Source organism: Peromyscus maniculatus, chromosome 11 (assembly GCF_049852395.1).
Source record: "Peromyscus maniculatus bairdii isolate BWxNUB_F1_BW_parent chromosome 11, HU_Pman_BW_mat_3.1, whole genome shotgun sequence".
Classification (NCBI taxonomy): Eukaryota; Metazoa; Chordata; class Mammalia; order Rodentia; family Cricetidae; genus Peromyscus; species Peromyscus maniculatus.
Window position 1 is genome coordinate 76769349 of NC_134862.1, and position 19122 is coordinate 76788470.

The 19122-nt window shown below is 45.9% G+C and overlaps 1 protein-coding gene across 1 annotated transcript in view; it reads left to right on the forward strand.

Moving 5' to 3' along the window:
- Lmx1a (LIM homeobox transcription factor 1 alpha) overlaps nucleotides 1-13967 on the forward strand; it is a 150029-nt gene extending 136062 nt beyond the window's left edge. The window contains exons 6-10 of the mRNA XM_042258534.2: nucleotides 3159-3331; nucleotides 5998-6075; nucleotides 7727-7796; nucleotides 10255-10425; nucleotides 11922-13967. Of these exons, the coding sequence (XP_042114468.1) occupies nucleotides 3159-3331; nucleotides 5998-6075; nucleotides 7727-7796; nucleotides 10255-10425; nucleotides 11922-12082 (653 nt within the window). The 3' untranslated portion in view covers nucleotides 12083-13967. The remainder of the gene's footprint in view (nucleotides 1-3158; nucleotides 3332-5997; nucleotides 6076-7726; nucleotides 7797-10254; nucleotides 10426-11921) is intronic.
- Nucleotides 13968-19122: the final 5155 nt, after the last annotated feature.

The following is a 19122-nucleotide window of genomic DNA, read 5'->3' on the forward strand; positions in this document are numbered from 1 at the left end:
CTAGCTATCCACTTCACAGTGCACCAGATAAACAGTTCTTCTTGCATCAGAGTCAGGGCCCAGAAGAATGGAGCATGGACACAGGATTCATATGTTTAAATGGAGATGCGGAAAGGTCACTAAGCTGAACCACACAGACTATATTTGGCCTGGTGTCTGTCATGGGAATGTAGGTCTACTGGAAACATCTATGCCCATCCTTGTGGCCTATGGCTGCCCTTTGGCTACGGTGTGGTGCTGGGGCCTGGGGGCTGGGGATAGAGAGTGGAGTGTGAACTGAGACAAGAGAGCTGGCAGACTGAAGGATTTACTCTCAGAAATTTCACAGAGGAAGTTTGGAGACTCCTGTGGAGGGAGAATGGGATCATGTAGACAACATGCCACACTGGTTTCGTGGAGAGGGCCAAGCATATATGGGCCATTATTATTATTTTAGATTTCACCTTTTCATTAGTTATATGGCCTAAAGTTCCAGCATCCATTTGCATTAAACTTCATAAGAAATGACTATAAAAGAATCAGACTTACTTCTGCAAGACAATTACAAACACCATTTTATTGACAACACTGGCAGAAGACGGGCTTCTGAAGACCTCCTGACTTCATTTTAAAGCATGTTCTCTACTGAGGCTGCCTTGGTTCTCATTTACAGTGCCAGTCGACACGCTCCTTCCTAGCTGTCTGCCTTCCGGAGGAGCTGCATGTCACTTGGCCTGGGATGCCAGTCATTTCTATTTCCTTCAAAGTGTCTCTTAAGGATTAGTCATACCAGAAATTCCTCTTTACCCTCATCAGGGGTTGAGGGAGTCTCCGACCTGCATTAAGGCCTTGTGAGGGTGAATATATATGGATATGACTTTCTTTTTCTACCTTTAGCCTCTCTCGGGGATCATCTTATTTTACCAGGGCGTTTGCTTTCAATGTTTATTTTCTTCTTGCTATTCTGTGAACCTCCTAGGATTGCCTTGAAAACCCTTTGCACAGCTATGACTAAGATTAAGTGCAGCAGACCTCCTGAGAGAGGGCAGCTTCACAGCTGAAGGAGAGACGGGGGCATCACTCTCCTCGTGAGGACTCTGGTGCTAATGCTCCTTAATCTCTCAGGGTCTTTTATTTGTACTTTTGGTGGAGAGCAAGGCATAAAGAGAATATAACCTTTCTACAGCATGTGTTAAGCATTACCTGTGTGATGGGGTCATGTGAGCTTCTTTGTACATAGCATCCGTGCTTCTGGGACACCCCCAGGGTGGATGTTACTGTCATCAGTATGTAGTGGAGGAAACCATCTGGGGAACCGGGGACATGATATGACTAGCAAAGGGCTAATAAGGAGCCGGAGCGCCTGCCTACCTCAGCTTCCTTTCAGTTCAGGGGATTCACAATGGACTGGCCCTTCCCATTCAAGTTACATGTTTTGAATGTCTATAGAAAGAGAAAAACATTACTCTTTCATATAAAATAAGTCTTTGGCTCTGGTAGAGTCCCAATTTAGAACTCAGCTCATATCCTAACTAAACAATCATGTACAAATGTGCATCCTTTATGGAAGGGGCAGGAATAAAGAAACAGTATGTGTGGCATGCAACTACTGGGGCTGTTTTGTGGGCTTTTTTTTTTGTAGTAGTAGCCAGAGGGCCTGCAGCAGGACAAGCCCATGAGGTAGGGTTTCGATGCAAGGAGGGTGGGAAGCTTCCTAAGACCCAGAGATAATGGAGAGTCTCTTTAGGATAGCTTGGATCTACAATTCCCAGTGGCTCCTAATGCACAAAGTGAAAAAGAAACGACTCACCCTGGCATTTCTTCGACCCTAGACACACCTTCTGAACCTCTGAGAACTATCTGTATGAAAGACTTCTTTCTACTTTGGGCAACACGAGTCATTGTCAATTGTATATTCTGCGAGTGCCCAGGTCTCATCTTAATGTACTACCCTCCTACAGGCCAGCCAAGGCTCAGGGAACAGATGGAAGAGGAGGCAGAAAGAACGTGAGAGCCAATGGATAGGACAGTGAAATGCTGTCTTCTGAACACGACATAGCTATGGCACTCATGAATGCATAGCATCTGTGCAGGAGTTGGGACCTGTACTGGCCCAAGCTCGAGCCAGCCGAGATTCTAGCATGTATGAGGAGGGAACTTACAAGGCTCCATCACTAAATGAGGACCTATGGGTAGCTGAAGGCTACTGGGGAAGGGTGCCTCCTTCTTTGGAGGTATGGCCATGCTCCAGTAGATGATCCCACATCCACGCACACATGGAAAGCACTATACGGACTTAGTGAGTTAAAAGTATAAGAAAACATGAAGTTGGGAGGTAGGCTTGTGTGAAAAGAACTGGGGGCAGTTAGAGAGGAGGAAATGGAAGTGGATATGATTATATTTCATTTTTACATTTTCTGAAATTCTCAAAGAATAAAAATAAAGAGAAAATATCCCTGTATTTCTTATTCTGCTGGTTGAGTTGAAGTGATTCACATACCATTCTTAGGGAGCTGCCTGTTTTATAGACCAGAAGTTTTGATGAATTGTTAGTGTTACCTGGTCATTTCCAGTCATCTGTGCCTACAGATAGCATGATGCTGATTTTTGATGACCCTTTAAACAGTAATATTTTCTACTTCCTTACAGTAGCTAAAATTTTTGACATAGTTCTGGGAAGTTTTGCCTGAGTCCTTGAGGTCTAGTTTTCAAAACTAGACGACATCAAGGAAATCACAGTAGTAACCAACAGTTACTGGGTATTGGTTATATTCTGGACAGCATTTTGAATGCCTTACTAATATAGAGGCCCATTTCATCTCCACATGAATTCCTCAGAAGCAGACTCTTTTACGTCATGATTCTTCACATGAAAAATGGAGTCAGAGTTGATTAGCTTCCTTAAGGCCGCACAGCTGATAAATGTCCAGCCAGGACATCATGCTATGCTAAAGCCTCAAGAATATTTTTGACTGCAGACTTTCTGCTCTTGCCTCTGAGTCTTAGAAATGTTTTCTTAGCCTCCTTCTGGAAGCTCTTAGGTCAACACCACACAGGTTATTGCACTCATACCTAACGCCATCATGGGGTTCTGGCATCCCAGCGCTTATTATGGAGCAACACACAGCTCCATGAGGTACATCTGGGGCCTGGGGACACTGTTCTCTGCTTCTTTTCAGGCAAAAGTGATGATGAAGAGAGTCTCTGCAAGTCAGCCCATGGAGCAGGGAAAGGCGCTTCAGAGGACGGCAAGGACCATAAGAGACCCAAACGTCCCAGAACCATCTTGACAACCCAGCAGAGGAGAGCATTCAAGGCCTCATTTGAAGTATCCTCCAAGCCCTGCAGAAAGGTATAAGAGGGGGAGAAGGGAGCAAGGCCCCTTCATCTGTGTGCAGCTGGACTCCCCTAGGATATCAGGGGGGGCAGTCTGAGTAGTGGTGAATGTGGCGCAGAGTCTATAATGGTGGTCATGAGTCCTGCAGGAGGCTCCAAGGAGAGCTAAACTATGGCCTAGGAAGTACTGGATTTTCCCCCAACTTCCTGTGTGCATGCCAACGCCCAAGGACTCTACTACCTCTTACTTCATGAAGAGCCACAAGGAACAATAAGTAGTAATTAAATGATTGTGATAATAAGTGCTAGTTGTGATATCAACAAGATGCCTTAACAAAGAATATAAAATACAGTATCTTTCAAGATATTCATTTTATGGGTGAGTCTTGACTTAGTCTCCTTGGCGTAGTGACTTGGGGATTCCCTGAATAGTAATTCCTTCCTTCCAATGATATCTTCAACTGAATAAATATGCTTTGGCTTTTTACTTTCCTATTGATGAAGATCTGGGTTGTATTTTTCTCTGGGGCTGTTACAAATAGGATTCCTGTGAACATTTACATAAAATTGCTCATTGACTTGATGAAATCGTATTTTCCTTTTCTGTCATATTCAGAGGAGAGCAAGATAAGCCTGGGAGGGCAGTTCTGTTTCCCATCACTGGGTCCCAACAGCTGCTCCAGCTCTCTGCATTTTCCCAGCCACCATGGCGGAGACAGTAGATGTAGAGGGCAAGCACTCGCCATTTTGAGGACATACCCGGGTTTGTGCCCACTACTTCTAGTTATATATGCTGCTCAGAATTTAGTGTCACAGTCACGCTTCCTCTACAGGAAGTTGGGGAATGAGTCTACCAAATGACCCATGCCTTGCTAACATTTAACTCAACTGCTTATGGGAAAGAGTGAAAGGTGGATATTGGGGCTAGCTACGTGTCTCTGCCAAAAATATCTGTGCCCGTTTATCAAGCATTCACTACTTATTAACCACAGCTACTATATTTTTACATCATAAAAAGAAAATGTTTTTTAAGTAATGTGGCAAATACTATTTAGTATTACTGTTTTAGGCACAATTCCCTGTATTAGTGAAACTTTACTATGAAGAAACAAAGTGAAGACTTAGTGATCCCATAGTGGCAAACATTCGTTTCCTACTCCTGAGCCAGGCATTGGCTGTGGCCTGGCTGGACTTGGGTTTAGGTCTGCTCTGCCTGTCTGTCATTTGTGGGTTCATCCTGAAGGAGCAATATTCTTGGGATCCATTGTTCTCCTGAGGATGGGAGTGAACAAGAGGCTATCATGGAACAGGAAGATACAGACGTCTCCTTTCTAGATCGTTTGTATTACATCCACTTGGACTCCATAGACTCAAACAAGGCAGAGGGCTTAGCTCAGTGTGAGAACAGTGCGGGAACATGCCTAGCCTATCTACAGAGAGGGCGTATTAGGATTTGTTGAGCAGTAATATGCTGTCACGAATTGGAACTTGGAAAAGATTTACCCGTAGACTCTTTCCATCCATCTTTGCAACTCCCTACACTCGGAGGGAGGTACATGTGGGAAGTAAGAGACCCCCAAATAGGCTTACATAAGGACCATTTACAGTGAGGGGGATATGACATACACACTTGTCACACCAGGGAGAAAGCTGGGACATCATAACAGGGAGGCCGCCAGGAGCTATGGGAAGGGGGAAAGCCATTGCATCTGGGCACTTGCCAGGTTTCATAGGTCGAGTGGCCTCTTATCGGGACCCCTGAGGCATGGCTAGGGTTTCAGCAGGTGCAAGGACCTCTGTGTCCACTCCTTATAGTGACTTGGTAGGTGCACATACCTCAGCAACCGACTCTCATCCCACTCCCGAGCTTCGTCCCAAGCGCACGGTCGAGGCGAAGTGTTTCCTCCAGCCTCTATTCTGTCTACTCCTGGACCTATTCACACCTCTTCACCGCATCTTCTCTGGACTGTGTCAGGAAGGGGCAGCATCTCTGAGTCTCTCTCACCATCACAGCAGCCCCTCACCGTGGTGCCTGGATGGCCTAGATAACCAAACACATGTCTGTTATCTGGATCCCAACTGTCCTGATCTCCAACACGAGCCCAGTGTATTTACCAGCATCAGAGCAGTCCACCTGGCTCTGCTACATTTCTGATGGCCCTCTTACGTTTTATATTCCCTCTGGGAGGGGCTCACTAAGGAAAATAGTGAACATGAATATTCACAAAACACACGAAGTTACTTGGAAATAAGGAGACAGAGTTAAAATTTTGAGTCAATGATAAGAGGATGAGAAAGAAACATTTGCCTCTGCAAAGAGATTTTCACTTCAGTTCTCCTTAAGTAGTTTAAAGCATGTGAAAGCCTACAGCTGAAGAGCAGTCAGCTCCTCCAGTAGACCACATAGAGCCCTAACTTCAGGGTATAAAAATCCCAAAGTGCCTCCTGGGAATGTGCATCTAAATACACTGGTATTTCCTTTCTTTCCTTACCTTGTGAATGATGCCTTCTCTACCAGAAAGGAAGTATAAGCTTGTGTTTGGTTATATTTGAACATCAATCATGAACTAGTCTCTACTTGAGAATGTGACGTATGTCTCACCCTGTACTACCCGGGAAATGTTCTGCCTCCTACTCTGGGAGGTCAGTGCGCGTTTTACACAGGTGTTCAATTTCTTCCAGGTGAGGGAGACTCTGGCTGCGGAGACAGGGCTGAGCGTCCGTGTGGTTCAGGTGTGGTTCCAGAACCAGAGAGCCAAGGTAATCTGCTTCTCACCTTCACCTGTCCTTGTCTTGCTGGTTCCTTCTAACAGCACCAGCAGGTGGGCCCTGGACCTGCAGTCTGCCTCTCTAAGCTAACTTCCTGGGCAGAGTCACTCTCTTGACTAAAAAACTTCTGCCAATTATGGCCATTATTTCAGCCATAGCAGCCTTGCAGAAAGGAGAAAGGAAGCATTTGTGTTAGTGAAATGGCTTTTGTCACAGCAGGTGGCATGAATTCCTGTCTTGCTAACTCCAACCAAAGGACCTTACTGTCTTAGGTAACGATCGAGTCCTGGGTTACTTATTTTCTTCCTGACTCTAAAAATACACATGTCCTGGCCTGTTTCTCATAATCTTGACTTCTTTCTTTCTTTCTTTCTTTCTTTCTTTCTTTCTTTCTTTCTTTCTTTCTTTCTTTCTTTCTTTCTTTCTTTCTTTCTTTCTTTCTTTCCCTTCCTTCCTTCCCTTCTTCCTTCCTTGTGTGTGCATGTGCATATGCATGTATGTACACTCATGTGGGTGTGTACATATGCATGGAGGCCAGAGGTTCTTGGGACCTTGGTTTTATGCTTCCGAACAGAGTCTCTCACTGGGACCTGGACTTCCTCAATTAGTCTAGTCTCGAGGGCCAGATACCTGCAGTCACTCTTTTTGTCTCCATTGCTCAGCACCGGGGTTATAAAGTGCACACCAATACCCCTGACTTTCTGGTCAAGTTCTTGAAAATGGACCTCAGGTCATTGTGCTCACACAGCAGCACTTTGTAGACTGAGCTCTCTTCCTAGTCTTTAGAGGGTGAGAATTTACTCGCCTTATTTAGTCACAATTCTGCAACAGTATTCCTCAGAACAGGGCTGTTGGTGTGCTGCGATTCCACTAAGAGAAGACTTCATGGTGCAGTAAGTGTGAGTGAGGGCTGATGGGCTGTGGATTCACAAAGCAGGAGCACACTGAAAGCTCTGGAGAATTTTACAGCAATAGAATTCATTTTATAATCTAGTATTACACACACACACACACACACACACACACACACACACACACACACACTGCAAATATTAAGATCTCACCGAATGCTAATGTTTCCCAGAGCACAAGTTGAGAAACCGTGGATGAAAAACAATTGGGTGAAACTGTTGCTTTGGTGGAGAAGCTTCTACCCTAGAGAACGGCTCTCCCATGGTGCCTCAAACACAGAGCCAGCAGATGGGAAGGAGGCAAATGAGTGTCTGGGTTTATCCCAAGTCCCACCCATTGGGCAGCCCAGGCTCCACAACTATTTGAGACTGTGAAACACACATCCACATATTTACTGCCTCACATGAAGTAGTTCCAGAGAAAACAGCATGTGGTCCTTCCTGGGAGGAAGTCCCTATTTCTGGGAAGACAAGTTGCACTTGGCTTGTCTGCCAGCTGTGTTCCTGCTGCTTCTAAGTAGGCAAGCCCTCCCTTGACACTATGCATCTGCGTCACGGTGCTGTGCCTGACGTGTGCCTCCTGGACAGAGTAAAAGCTGGGGTGTCACTCCTCCTTTAGGAACAGTCCTCTCACAAAAGGGTAAAGGTCACACCCTTCCTGTTCTCCCTTACCATGTGGAACCCCTACCCCAGGCCTCTGACTTCTAATCCTGTGGTCCTCTCTTCATCAGATGAAGAAGCTGGCCCGGCGGCAGCAGCAACAGCAGCAGGATCAGCAGAACACCCAGAGGCTGAGTTCTGGTAAGCTGGTGGCTCTTCCCAGCCAGTCCTCACTGTAGTCCAGGTCTCTCCTATATGGGGCTTTCAACTGAAGCTCTCTGAGTGACATATCCCCAATCAGTGACATGCATCTACACACCGGTTTGAGAGATGATGGATTTAGGTGAAAACTGGGCTGTAGGTAACTTGTAAGAATGTTGAGGACGCCTGTGCTGCACATCCAGAGCAGGTGATTGACAGTGTGGCAATGCCCCTTACCTGGTCTGGACTCTACAAAGTATCAGGACCATGTGCAAAGTCAAAGGTATGTCCAGTTTCTCTTCTCATCCAGTCCTCCTCATTCGAAGCAAATCCATCACTAAAAGATACTGCTGACTTAGCCCTTCTGGTAGCTTTCCACCACCATGAGAAATTCTTGAGATAATCAACTTAAAAGGAATGAATGTTTATTTGGGCTCATGATTCCCAGGGGTCTCGGTGGTGGTATAGATGTTCTTTTTAGGGTCCAGCACTAAAATGGTCACTTGTTCTCAACATCTTGAGCAGCCATGGGTCTCTTTCCTTCACTGCCGTTCACTACAGAGACAAGCTTTTCTGGTTATGGCTGAGGGGATCATTTGCCTGTGAGTACAAAGACTTAGCATGCAGCTTGATGCCATATCAACTTAGCTAAAGAACAGTAGTAAGTTTCCCAGTAGGGCCTGTGACCTCCTCAGACTGTTTATGTTGTAATAGGTTCACAATATCAGGTATGTGTTTTCTTCATTGGCATGCCCCGAATCCAGTCTGAGAGACTATTGGCTGCCCCACAATAGTCACGCCTCTGTTGCACCAGTGGGCACATCTTGCTTGGCAGGTTGGCATCATAGTTTGTAGGGTTTACAAGTGGGTAAGACCAGTGGTGAATGTTCCTCCCCAGCAGACTGCATAGCACCTCCTAGCACTATGAAAGCCATACAGCAGGGAGGAAGCTTCCAACTTATTTCCAGCTTCATTTCTTTATTTCTTGGGTATATGATGTCTTCTGCAATAGGATCTGTCATCTACTTCTGAGGACAACCAAGAGGAATAGCAAGAGCCTCTACCGTTTGGGGAGCCTCCCTCACCCACGGCTCCTAAGAACATTTCCCACACCTGCCAGTGGGATTCTTGTTTGTTAAACAATGGTTTCTAGGAACAACAACCGTAAAGGATATCTCAGTAGATTTCCACATGGTTTTATCACAAAGACTTCACTTTGATTAACCCTTTGTGCCCTCTCATCCTCCGTATCCCTGACCCCCATCCAGCTTAACCTTTTCCATCTCAGTATCTGCTCTTTCTGCTTTCCTATCACCTGTCTTCTAACTTGCCCTCCTCCCTTAAGTATTCTTCCCTCCCCTCTTGGTAGTATTCTAGTTTCTTGACTTCTCCAGGTGCTCTGAGTTAAACACACAGATCTAAATATTCAAAGTCTACATCACATATGAGAGAAAACATTTGATATTTGTCTTTCTGGGCCTGGGTTGCCTCAATCAGTGTAATCTTTTCTGTTTCCATCCATTTGCGGGCAGATTTCATCATTCCTTTCCCCAGTGTTTGTACAAGATAAATATACTACACAGAAAAGCTGATGCAACAGTGGCTGGGGATGGGTGAGCATCAACTTGAGTAGGAGTCTTGAATTCTGTTCTCAGCCCTACCCCACTACAAAGTTATTGGATCTGGGACCACCCCATTTTTCCACGGGCTGTGCCATAGCATTTATCCATCCACAGAGAAGGGTAATCGTGCCTGCTATCTTTGTCACAGAGGGTCTCCAAAGCCTGCAGAGGGTCACAGATATGAAGGTGGCTTGGCAAGAGGCAAGCCAATTGATTCCATGTAGACCGACACACTTGGGAGAACACTGCACCAGTGCATCATGAAAACACACAGACAGCACTTAGGACTCTGCTAAAAAGATGTCCCAAGGCAGCTGCTAGGGCAGATTTAAGGAAAGCAGTACTGGTGGGAAATATTGCTGGGAGTTCATAGAGCCTCCAAGATCGTCTTCCATGATTCTTACAAACTGCTGTCTATGACCTTGGGTAGTCACCTCTAGCATGGAGCAGGAGTGAATGACAGTGTGACTTCCAAAACTGGGTCATAAAGGATGCATCCCCACCCTCTCAGAACATATTATATAAGTGACTGAAATTGTCAAAGAATAAATAAATAAGTGAATAAAAAAATAAGACAGGTTCTTCTTAGCCTCCACCCTCTCAGAATACATTGTATTTGTGAATGAAACTGTCAAACAACAGATAAATAAATAAATAAATAAATAAATAAAAAGAATAACATGTTATTTTCTGATGGGTTCTCTTGGGTCACTGCTCTGGGGGCAGCAGGCTGCTGTGGCATGAGAACCATACACACTGGACATCTGGTAGGGCAGGATTTTGTGGGTTGCTGGGATGCGAGTCGAACGCGATCTGTCTTCTTTTTTGTTCTACAGCTCAGACAAATGGTGGTGGGAGCGCTGGAATGGAAGGGATCATGAACCCCTACACAGCTCTACCCACCCCACAGCAGCTCCTGGCCATCGAACAGAGTGTCTACAATGCTGACCCATTCCGACAGGGTCTCACTCCCCCCCAGATGCCTGGAGATCACATGCACCCCTACGGTAAGAGGGACTCGGTCCCCATGAGTCCCCCCTCTCCGTTTGCTTGGGTGGGCTTCTCATTTTCCCTAAACACATCCACACAGTTCCCAGATACTTGCTGAACCACCAAATATGAATAAGTGCCCCACAAAATATTGCTGGCACCATCTGATCACTATAGAAGATTCCCACGCATGTTCTTTGGCTGTATTTCCATGTGTCATCATTTTTGAGGCTCCTTTGTTGAACCTCTCCTTGTCCAACTTGTCACTCAAGCCAGTGCTGAAGGGATATGGCCTGGGGGACTCTAGTGGGATGGAGTGAATGAGTGGAGGGATCCAAGATATCTGACATTAACTTCTGGCTTCTACATGCACACACTCAAACATGCGCCCAACACACATTAGCATATACATCACATACATACACACACAACACAGTTTTGCTGTTAAATCTCCTTTACTTTGCTATGTCACAGATTCAGCAAACACTTACTTAGGTGTGGCCTTTGGAGACCCTTACTGGCCAACCTCAGGAACATGTACATTCTAGGTCTGTATGTGTGTGTCCCAGGGGCGTCTATCTTTTTTCCTCTTTAGAAGACATATGTTGCATCTGAACCGTCCTTGCTCTGTCACATGGGAGAGCAGGGCAGATGAGGTTTTTGTTTGTTTGCTCACTTTGCAAATCCTTATGCCTTATAACTTTTAGTAAAATGAATAATCAAAGCTCAATGGTAGTTTAGCAACCGTCCTTGCTCTGTCACATGGGAGAGCAGGGCAGATGAGGTTTTGTTTGTTTGCTCACTTTGCAAATCCTTATGCCTTATAACTTTTAGTAAAATGAATAATCAAAGCTCAATGGTAGTTCTGCTCCTCCCATTGACTCGAAGTGCAGATGCGCCCTGCCAGGCCTCCCAGGTTGTGGATTTCAGATTGCAGCGTTACCTCTGCTGTGACACAGTGAGACATCCTGGCCCCTCTCCCAAGGGTACAAATCACTTGAGACCAGGAGCCTAATCTTCCTCGGCTGTGAGGCACAAAGCTTCAGAGACACTGGGGCCTTGGTACACTTCTGCTGCTGCAAAGGACCAATGTTACCAGAAAGTTCAGAGCTTCACTTGAAGAATCCGTGTTTGTTTCTTACTATCCATCCTTGAAGAGCCCGTTGTGAGGCTGAGAACATGCAGGATCCCTGTCTGTGTCCCTCCAGTCTTTGGTGATGAGTCCTGCATATCCCATGTTCACTGTGTAGACACCCTCAATGTGCATCGCTTAGCTCAAGTGGCTTTATACTTATCCAGCTTTGGACATAAGCTATCTATGAATCTCCAGATCCTATCATTATGCCCCTAATACTTTTGTGTGTCATTGTCCCCACCCCATACCTCAACACTTAGTAGGTTCTCATCCCCAGAATGTGTTCTGGCAACACTTGTTGAATTAAACTGAATTTCCTAACACATAAGGGTGTTACTTCTTCCAGACCCTCATGCCCATGTTCCATCTTCATTTCAGGTGCTGAACCTCTTTTCCATGACCTGGATAGTGATGACACTTCTCTCAGTAACCTGGGTGACTGCTTCCTAGCAACATCAGAAGCAGGACCTCTGCAGTCCAGAGTGGGAAACCCCATTGACCATCTGTACTCCATGCAGAATTCCTATTTCACCTCTTGAGTCTTCTAAAATGTTGTGGCTGGGCTCCCATATGGAACAACCATACTGTGTGAGGGGTTGCTGACTTTAGGATGGGGAGGCCAGAGAAGAGGTGGGCTGGGGAGGGAAGTTTGTTGGGGATGCTGTTGTATAATGATATGGTGTAGCTCAGCATTTCCAAAGACTGGATACATTATGGATCGCATAGTTTAATGTTTCTAATAAGAATCTTAGTGTTAGATATGAAGATGTGTTTATCATTAAGGACAGGGACTTTTAATATAGACATTCTCAAGCAAGCTAGATACCTAGGGACTCCTAACAGCTTCCCACCATTGTGGAGAAGTGCTTGTCAAGAGGTGCCGTATGTCTATTCATCCATACACCAATAGACAGACAGATAGATGTGTGTGTGTATGAGTGTGTAACCTTTCATACTTTATCATCAAAGTTTATCCCTAATTATAACAGACACCAACTGTACAGCAAAAAGTAACTTTATTTTCAGTGTGAACTGTATTTAAGGAAATACTTGATGCACTTAAGTTATAAAATGAGATAATTTACTTTTATAAACTTTATTTTTAGTTTGGAGAGACTCATCGGCAGGGCAGAGAGGCCTGCTCCACCTGGCCCCATAGCTTTGAGTGCTTGAGTTTGTTCTGTTTTCAGAGCATCATTGAGGTCTAGAGAACAACTCCATATGGCTGGCAGCATTCTGTCGTGGGCTCTTGCTCACTCTGGTGTTGAGTCACTGGGCCTGGGTGGAACAGAGCAATCTCTGAACGTGATTTTAGGCTTCTTAGCACGTGGTTGTTGGGCAGCATCAGTGAGGTTGTTTCTACCCCTAACGACTCATCCTCAATGAGTGTGGATGAGGTTGATTGCCATACCTACCTCCCTCTCTATGAGTGTGAATGAGGTTGATTGCCACACCTACCTCCCCGGGGGCACTGAGGCTCCACCCAGGACATGAGACTTAAATATGATATGGCTTAAAATATAGCCAGATCATGCACCTGATGATAGAGGACACCTGGGACCACAGAGCAGGAAGTCCTTGTACCCCAAATCCTAACCCTCTGCATAGCCCACATGGCAGAGTCACAGCTCAAAAGGGTGGAGACAGAGCTCCATCGGAGAAGGTGGAAGAAATTTGGTAGATGGAATTCTAGAGCAAGTGTTGACTTGCACATCTGTTTTTTGTTTGTTTTGTTTTGTTTGTTCTTACTTTTTAAAAGATCATTTAAAAAAATAACTGTATGCACCCGGAAAGTCTGAATTCCCTGTGATCTCTGTTTGTTTCTTTCTTGAGGGCTCCTAGTCTACAGAGAGTGTTTATAAACAGCCCCACGGAGCTCACAGAAGCGGAGAGGACCAGGCACGTCCCCAGGGCTCTTCCTTTCAACTCACTTTGCTGCCCTTGAGCACAGGAAGACCCAGTAGCCATTGTACACAGGGACAGTGCCAGACCCGGATCTCCAGTTATGGTGCTAGGATGGGATCTTCTGTGTTAGGATCCTCCTGGGGAAACACGGAGTCATGGGGAAGACAGAAGGGCTCCACTGGGAGGGGCTGTGACAGGCATGGCCTCATGCCTGGGGACATCATCAGAGCCTTGAACACACCCATGTATCCACTCTCCGCAAGGCCAGAGGAAGCATGTCCCTTAGTGGTAGAATCTGTGTTGTGTGATGTCTGTGCTCTTCTTTATAATTGATACAAACCACCAGGAGCCCCGAACCAGTCTGCTGAGCGAGAATGAGGCCGGTGCAGGCGGCACCAAAGGTGTCTGTGTTGCTGATTGGTTGGAGAATGTAGCAGATGTTATGTGAATGAAAACAGAGATCCTTAATTCTACTCTTTAATGACATACCGAGATGAAATTAAAAACCTCTTACAAATGAGCTGTTGTTTATTCTGGCGAGAAGGGTGGGCAGGGGACCAGGGAGACGTGGGAGTTTCTTCAGCGAAGCCGCGGGGATGTGCTGTGGTGAAACCTGGGAGAAATGAGAAGAGTGACTTCAGTCAAACCTAAAGGGGAGGGTTCTGCAGCCTCTTGCTAAGACGGACAAGGTCCAAGTCATACCAACCTCCCCCCACCACATAAAGAGGTTCTGGAAATGGTCCATCATCACCCTCCAGCTCCCCCACGGTAGAGATTGCATTGTGCACTGTTGGACATCCGCTTGGGTTAGCATGGAGGTGTGCTGAAGAAGCAGCGCTTCTGGATGTAGGTGGATTTCTCTATGCCATCAGCTGCTCCCCAAATAACCACACAGAGACTTAATATTAATTACAAATGCTCAGTCGATAGCTTAGACTTGTCTTTAACTAGCTCTTATAACTTAAATTAACCCATTTCAATTCATCTATGTACTGCCCCAAGGCTTGTTTACCTCATCTATGCACTTCCCATCCTGCTCGGCTCTGCATCTCATGGTGTCTCCTCGTGATTCCTTAGGTTCCGCTATTATTCTCCCCGGTGTTCTCTCTGCCCCCAAAATTCTGCCTAGCCACCAGCCAGTCAGCTTTTTATTAACCAATGAAAGTAATACATATTCCCAGTGTACAGAAGGATTATTTCACAGCAGCTGGAGACAAATGCCTACCAGAATGGGAGAGCAGAGTAGCAGCCAGTGTATTTCCCTGATTGATTCTCCTAGAGTTCTCAGCAATTTTACATTTAAGTTTTCACTAACACAGAAGAGAGTTTGGGTGAAAAGATACCTCTCTTTAGTGCACCAAGAAGGCTTTGCTCACGACTCCCAAGCTTTCCCTGGAGACTGGCTTTCTCAGTCCTTTGTTCTTCTCCTCTTCCAACTCTGAGGGAACCTGTTCAGATCTAAATCCCAACTCATTAGGTGATGTGTGGCCCTTGAACAAGGTACTTCCCTCTGCTGAGCTGATAGAGTGACAGAGATAGTACTTGTCACTATCTTCAGAGTGAAGAGGGTGCTGAGTAGAGCATACAAAGCCCTTTGGCTGACATGGAAACGAGTGGGTTGACTGATCTCAGGACTTGATCATTGCTGAATGGCTTATAGAAATCTCAGGCCATGTTCAGAGAAAATGGAGAAGAGACTGACTCACCTGAGCTGAAGAGAATCTTCTTTGCCTCACCCTATATGCTTCTTTGCTAAATCTCAGTGGAGTTAACATTTAATCTGAGGCAGATGTGTAGGGAGTGGTTCATGGTGTGTGTAAGGCATGTAGAAAAAATTCCAATGTAAAAAAACAACAACGTGTTAACATCCCACCTACAAAAACAAAACAAAACACAAACCAACAAACAACAACAACAACAACAAAAAACACATAGAAGGAGTTATCAGAGCTTAGGAGATTTCTCCTGCCATCTCCAGGGACCTGCATGGGGGTAGCGTGTGGGAGAAGTGAGGCTGGCGTCAGAGTGGAGAACCAACAGCCTGCCCCGGAGAAATGAGTTCACTTAATGCCAGTCAAGATGGGACAGAAGTGGAAGTAGCCTGTCAGCTCCAAACTCAAAGACAAAACAATGCCCAACTGAACTGCATGTAAAATCTCTCTCTCCTCTCTCTCTCTCTCTCTCTCTCTCTCTCTCTCTCTCTCTCTCTCTCTCTCTCTCCCTCCCTCCCTCCCTCCCTCCCTCCCTCCCTCCCTCCCTCCCTCCCTCTCTCTCTCTCTCTCTCCCTCTCAATACAAAGATGAAAAACTGATATGGTTTACCTTCAATAAAATAGTCCTACCAAGAGTCACAATTGAGTCAAAGCCAAATGCACACATTGTTTCCCTGATTCTTGCTTACAATAGTACAGCATTATTCCAATGACAGGAAGGGGAGAATCATCGTTAGGGCTCAAGAGAAGGCCTTTAGGTTTTTATTCTTAAAAATACAGTCTTTTTGCACATATGGACAAATTTGTGTTGCATGGGAAGCACCCTGGACTTGACTCCAAGCTGGGCTCTCAGCCTTCATCTCTTCACCAGTAAAATGTGGCCATTGACCCTTGTCTGTCTGTGAAAAACAAAAGCAACAAATAAATATGAGGTCTGTGGACTCTGTCACGCTGTACACATTGGGGAGCTCCAGTATTTAGTCTCCACGGGGCACATGTGAGCCAATCACTTGGGAAGCATCCAAGCTGTATGAACAGCTCTTTTCTTCCGTGCTCTGCGAAAGGTTTTGCTTTCTGTTCTTCATTTTTCACTAAGGAGTGGCTGTCCCAGAGAAGGACAAATATACTCGGTCAGGGTGAAAATGACCTCTGTTCCCTGCCAGCAGCTACAGTCACTAAAGCCACTGCCTGATGGACGTTCCCCACACACACTCCCAATCCCTCCAGGGTAGGATCCTGAAAGATTGTGGGGTGACACAACCCTCGTGGGTGATACAGCAACTGGTCTCTAGGTGCCACCCAAGTGCTTAGGAAGAGAAAGGTGCCTCCTGCCCTTTATTTGTGGTGGAAAGGACCTATCCAGATAGTTACACAGATTGCCACTTTATCTACACCTTTTAACACCCCTTACCAACACACTCATTCATTCATTCCTTTTATTCAGTCAGGAAGTGTTTGTAAGGACAGGGAATGTGCTGTGTTCTGAGATGGGTTAAAAAAAACAAACAAACAAATAAACAAACAAAACAAAGGAGTGAGTCAAAAGAGGCAAAGTGCCTGCCTGATTAGAAATGGCAGCTTCTGCAGGAAATAGCTGTTGGTCAAAGCCTAATCAATTGAGCTTGCACAGTATGAAGAGAGCAGAAAAGATTTGCCTCCTGCATGGTTAAGTCCTGGAGGTAGAAAGAATCCCAGGGGTTCTCGGGTCAGGTCCAAAAAAGTAGCTTGTATTATGTGCAAAATGTCCTTGGAATCAAAGGAAAGGGGCCACTGTCAATCAGCACATGTTTATTAAGTCTGGACGTGGACATTGTTGCCCTGTGCAGCCCACTTCTGATAACATCACTCTGATGTCCTTTGGGGACTTGACCTTCCTCACTTGTGTGTAGTCTTGAAGGATCGCAAGTCAAGGTGACCTGGTGTGCAGTCCTCAAAGGAAAGGTGTCACATGACCAGTGCCCAGCCTGCCACTCTCTCCAGACCTCCTCCAGCGGTGCTAAGATGGACCCTCAGTGGGAGCTGGTTCTTTTCTGGAGATGACCAGAGCAGGATGGTCAGATAGTCCCTGCTACCCAGACACCCAAAGCTGCTCTGCTTCTAAGACTAGCCAGCAGACACAGACCCTGGGAGAGATTGGTCTGCTAACCCCACAGACCTCTTCTTGCTCAAGTTAACTAAAATTGTTCATTTATTTTTCTTCTGCTTAAAAATTCCTGACACAAACCACACACCTACATTATGTGTGCCTGTATGTGTGCACGCATGTGTGTATGTATGTGGTGTGTGTGTGTGTGTGTGTGTGTGTGTGTGTGTGTGGTGTTACTACAGCTCTGAACTAGGTTAGACAAACATTTCTTCCTTTTATAGATAAGAAACTCAAAGCTCTGAAGTTAGTTGCCTTGACCGAGGTTCCAAAGCTAGTCGTGGTCAGAACTGAGTTCCTGGTTTGTTTCTTCTGGCTTTGGGTAGTATATTTACACCGCCAACCCTGACGTCCAAGGGGAGTGGGCACAGAAGAATTCTTAGGACCACAGCTGGGCCTACATGCAAAGTCAGGATACATTTCCCACATCCAGGGTGCTTACATTCTACCTGAAACACATGCACACGCAGTTAGTGAGAGTTAGTGGGAGCTTAGGAGACAGAATGGCTATTGGCACAAAAGAAGAGACGGGGGGGGGGGGGGGGGCATTTCCAAATAGGTGGAGCCTGAACTCAAATGTGGATAGAATATGAATACAGAGAGGGGAAGGGGGGAATCTAAAGCAAATGTCCTTGTATGGGTAAGACAATATAAAGGTCTGTACATCCCACGCATGCTCATGTATGGGGGCACTATGCTTGGAGTGGTAGGTGGGCTATGGGGAAACTGAGGCGCTGAGTCAGGTTGGGTAGAAATGCTGGGGTAACAGACACACTGCTAGCCATTCTCTAATACAGACTAAAGATCCCATCCTGGAGGTGTGCCAAAGAGCACTAGTCATCCCACATAATCCATTGTCCTCGGAAGCAGCACTCTACATGTCTAGCTGTCCCAAGGTGACTTGACCCAAAGCTCACATTTCTCAGGCTCCATTTCCAACTAATGAGATGATGTGTCGCCTGACATCTCGAAACCACCTTCCTTAAAAGATGACTGGCATGGGCCTGTCTCCTCCTCGCTGTCACCTCCTTCTTCTCAGGTGGGATGCAGGTAGCCAGAGCTGCAGGGGCCAAGGAGACTATGAAGTTAGCTTTGAGTGGAGGCCATGTATGATGAGGGAGGAAGGGACCTGGGTCCCAAGGAAGTCTAGAAGCCACATGGTCACTGCAGCCCTGATTTATAAGCAAACCTAATTGTGTGTGTGTGTGTGTGTGTGTGTGTGTGTGTGTGTGTGTTATTTGTGTGCGTGTTATTTGTGTGTGTGTGTGTGTGTGTGTGTGTGTGTGGTGTGTGTACATGCATGGGTACACAAGCATGTGTGTGTAGAGATCAAATGACAATAACAGGTGGTTTTCAGTTGCTCTCCACCTCATTTTAAAAAGATTTTTATGTATATGTGTGAGTGCCTCCATGTATAAATGCATGCCCTGTGCCTTATGTGCCCCTGTAGACCAGAAAAGAGTGTCAGGGCCCTTGGAAAGGGAGGTAATGACAGTTGTAGGCCACCTGATATGGGTGCTAGGAACCAAACCCAGGTCCTTAAGAAGAGCATCAGGTGTTCTTCACAGAGTTGTCTGTACAGTCTCTCCAACCTAGGTTTTGAGACAGAACCTGGGACTCAGTCCTCCAGCTAGGCTAAGTGACCAGTCAAGGAGCTTCAGGATTCTGCCTATCTCTGCCTACCAAGCACTTGGATTACTGGTGAACATGCTTGGCTTTTTATGTGGGTGTTGGGGATCCAGGAGCATATGTGGCAAGTACTTGTCATCGGAGCCACCTCCCCAGCCCTTTTTGTCCCCTACCTCCCCCCTTTTTTTTGG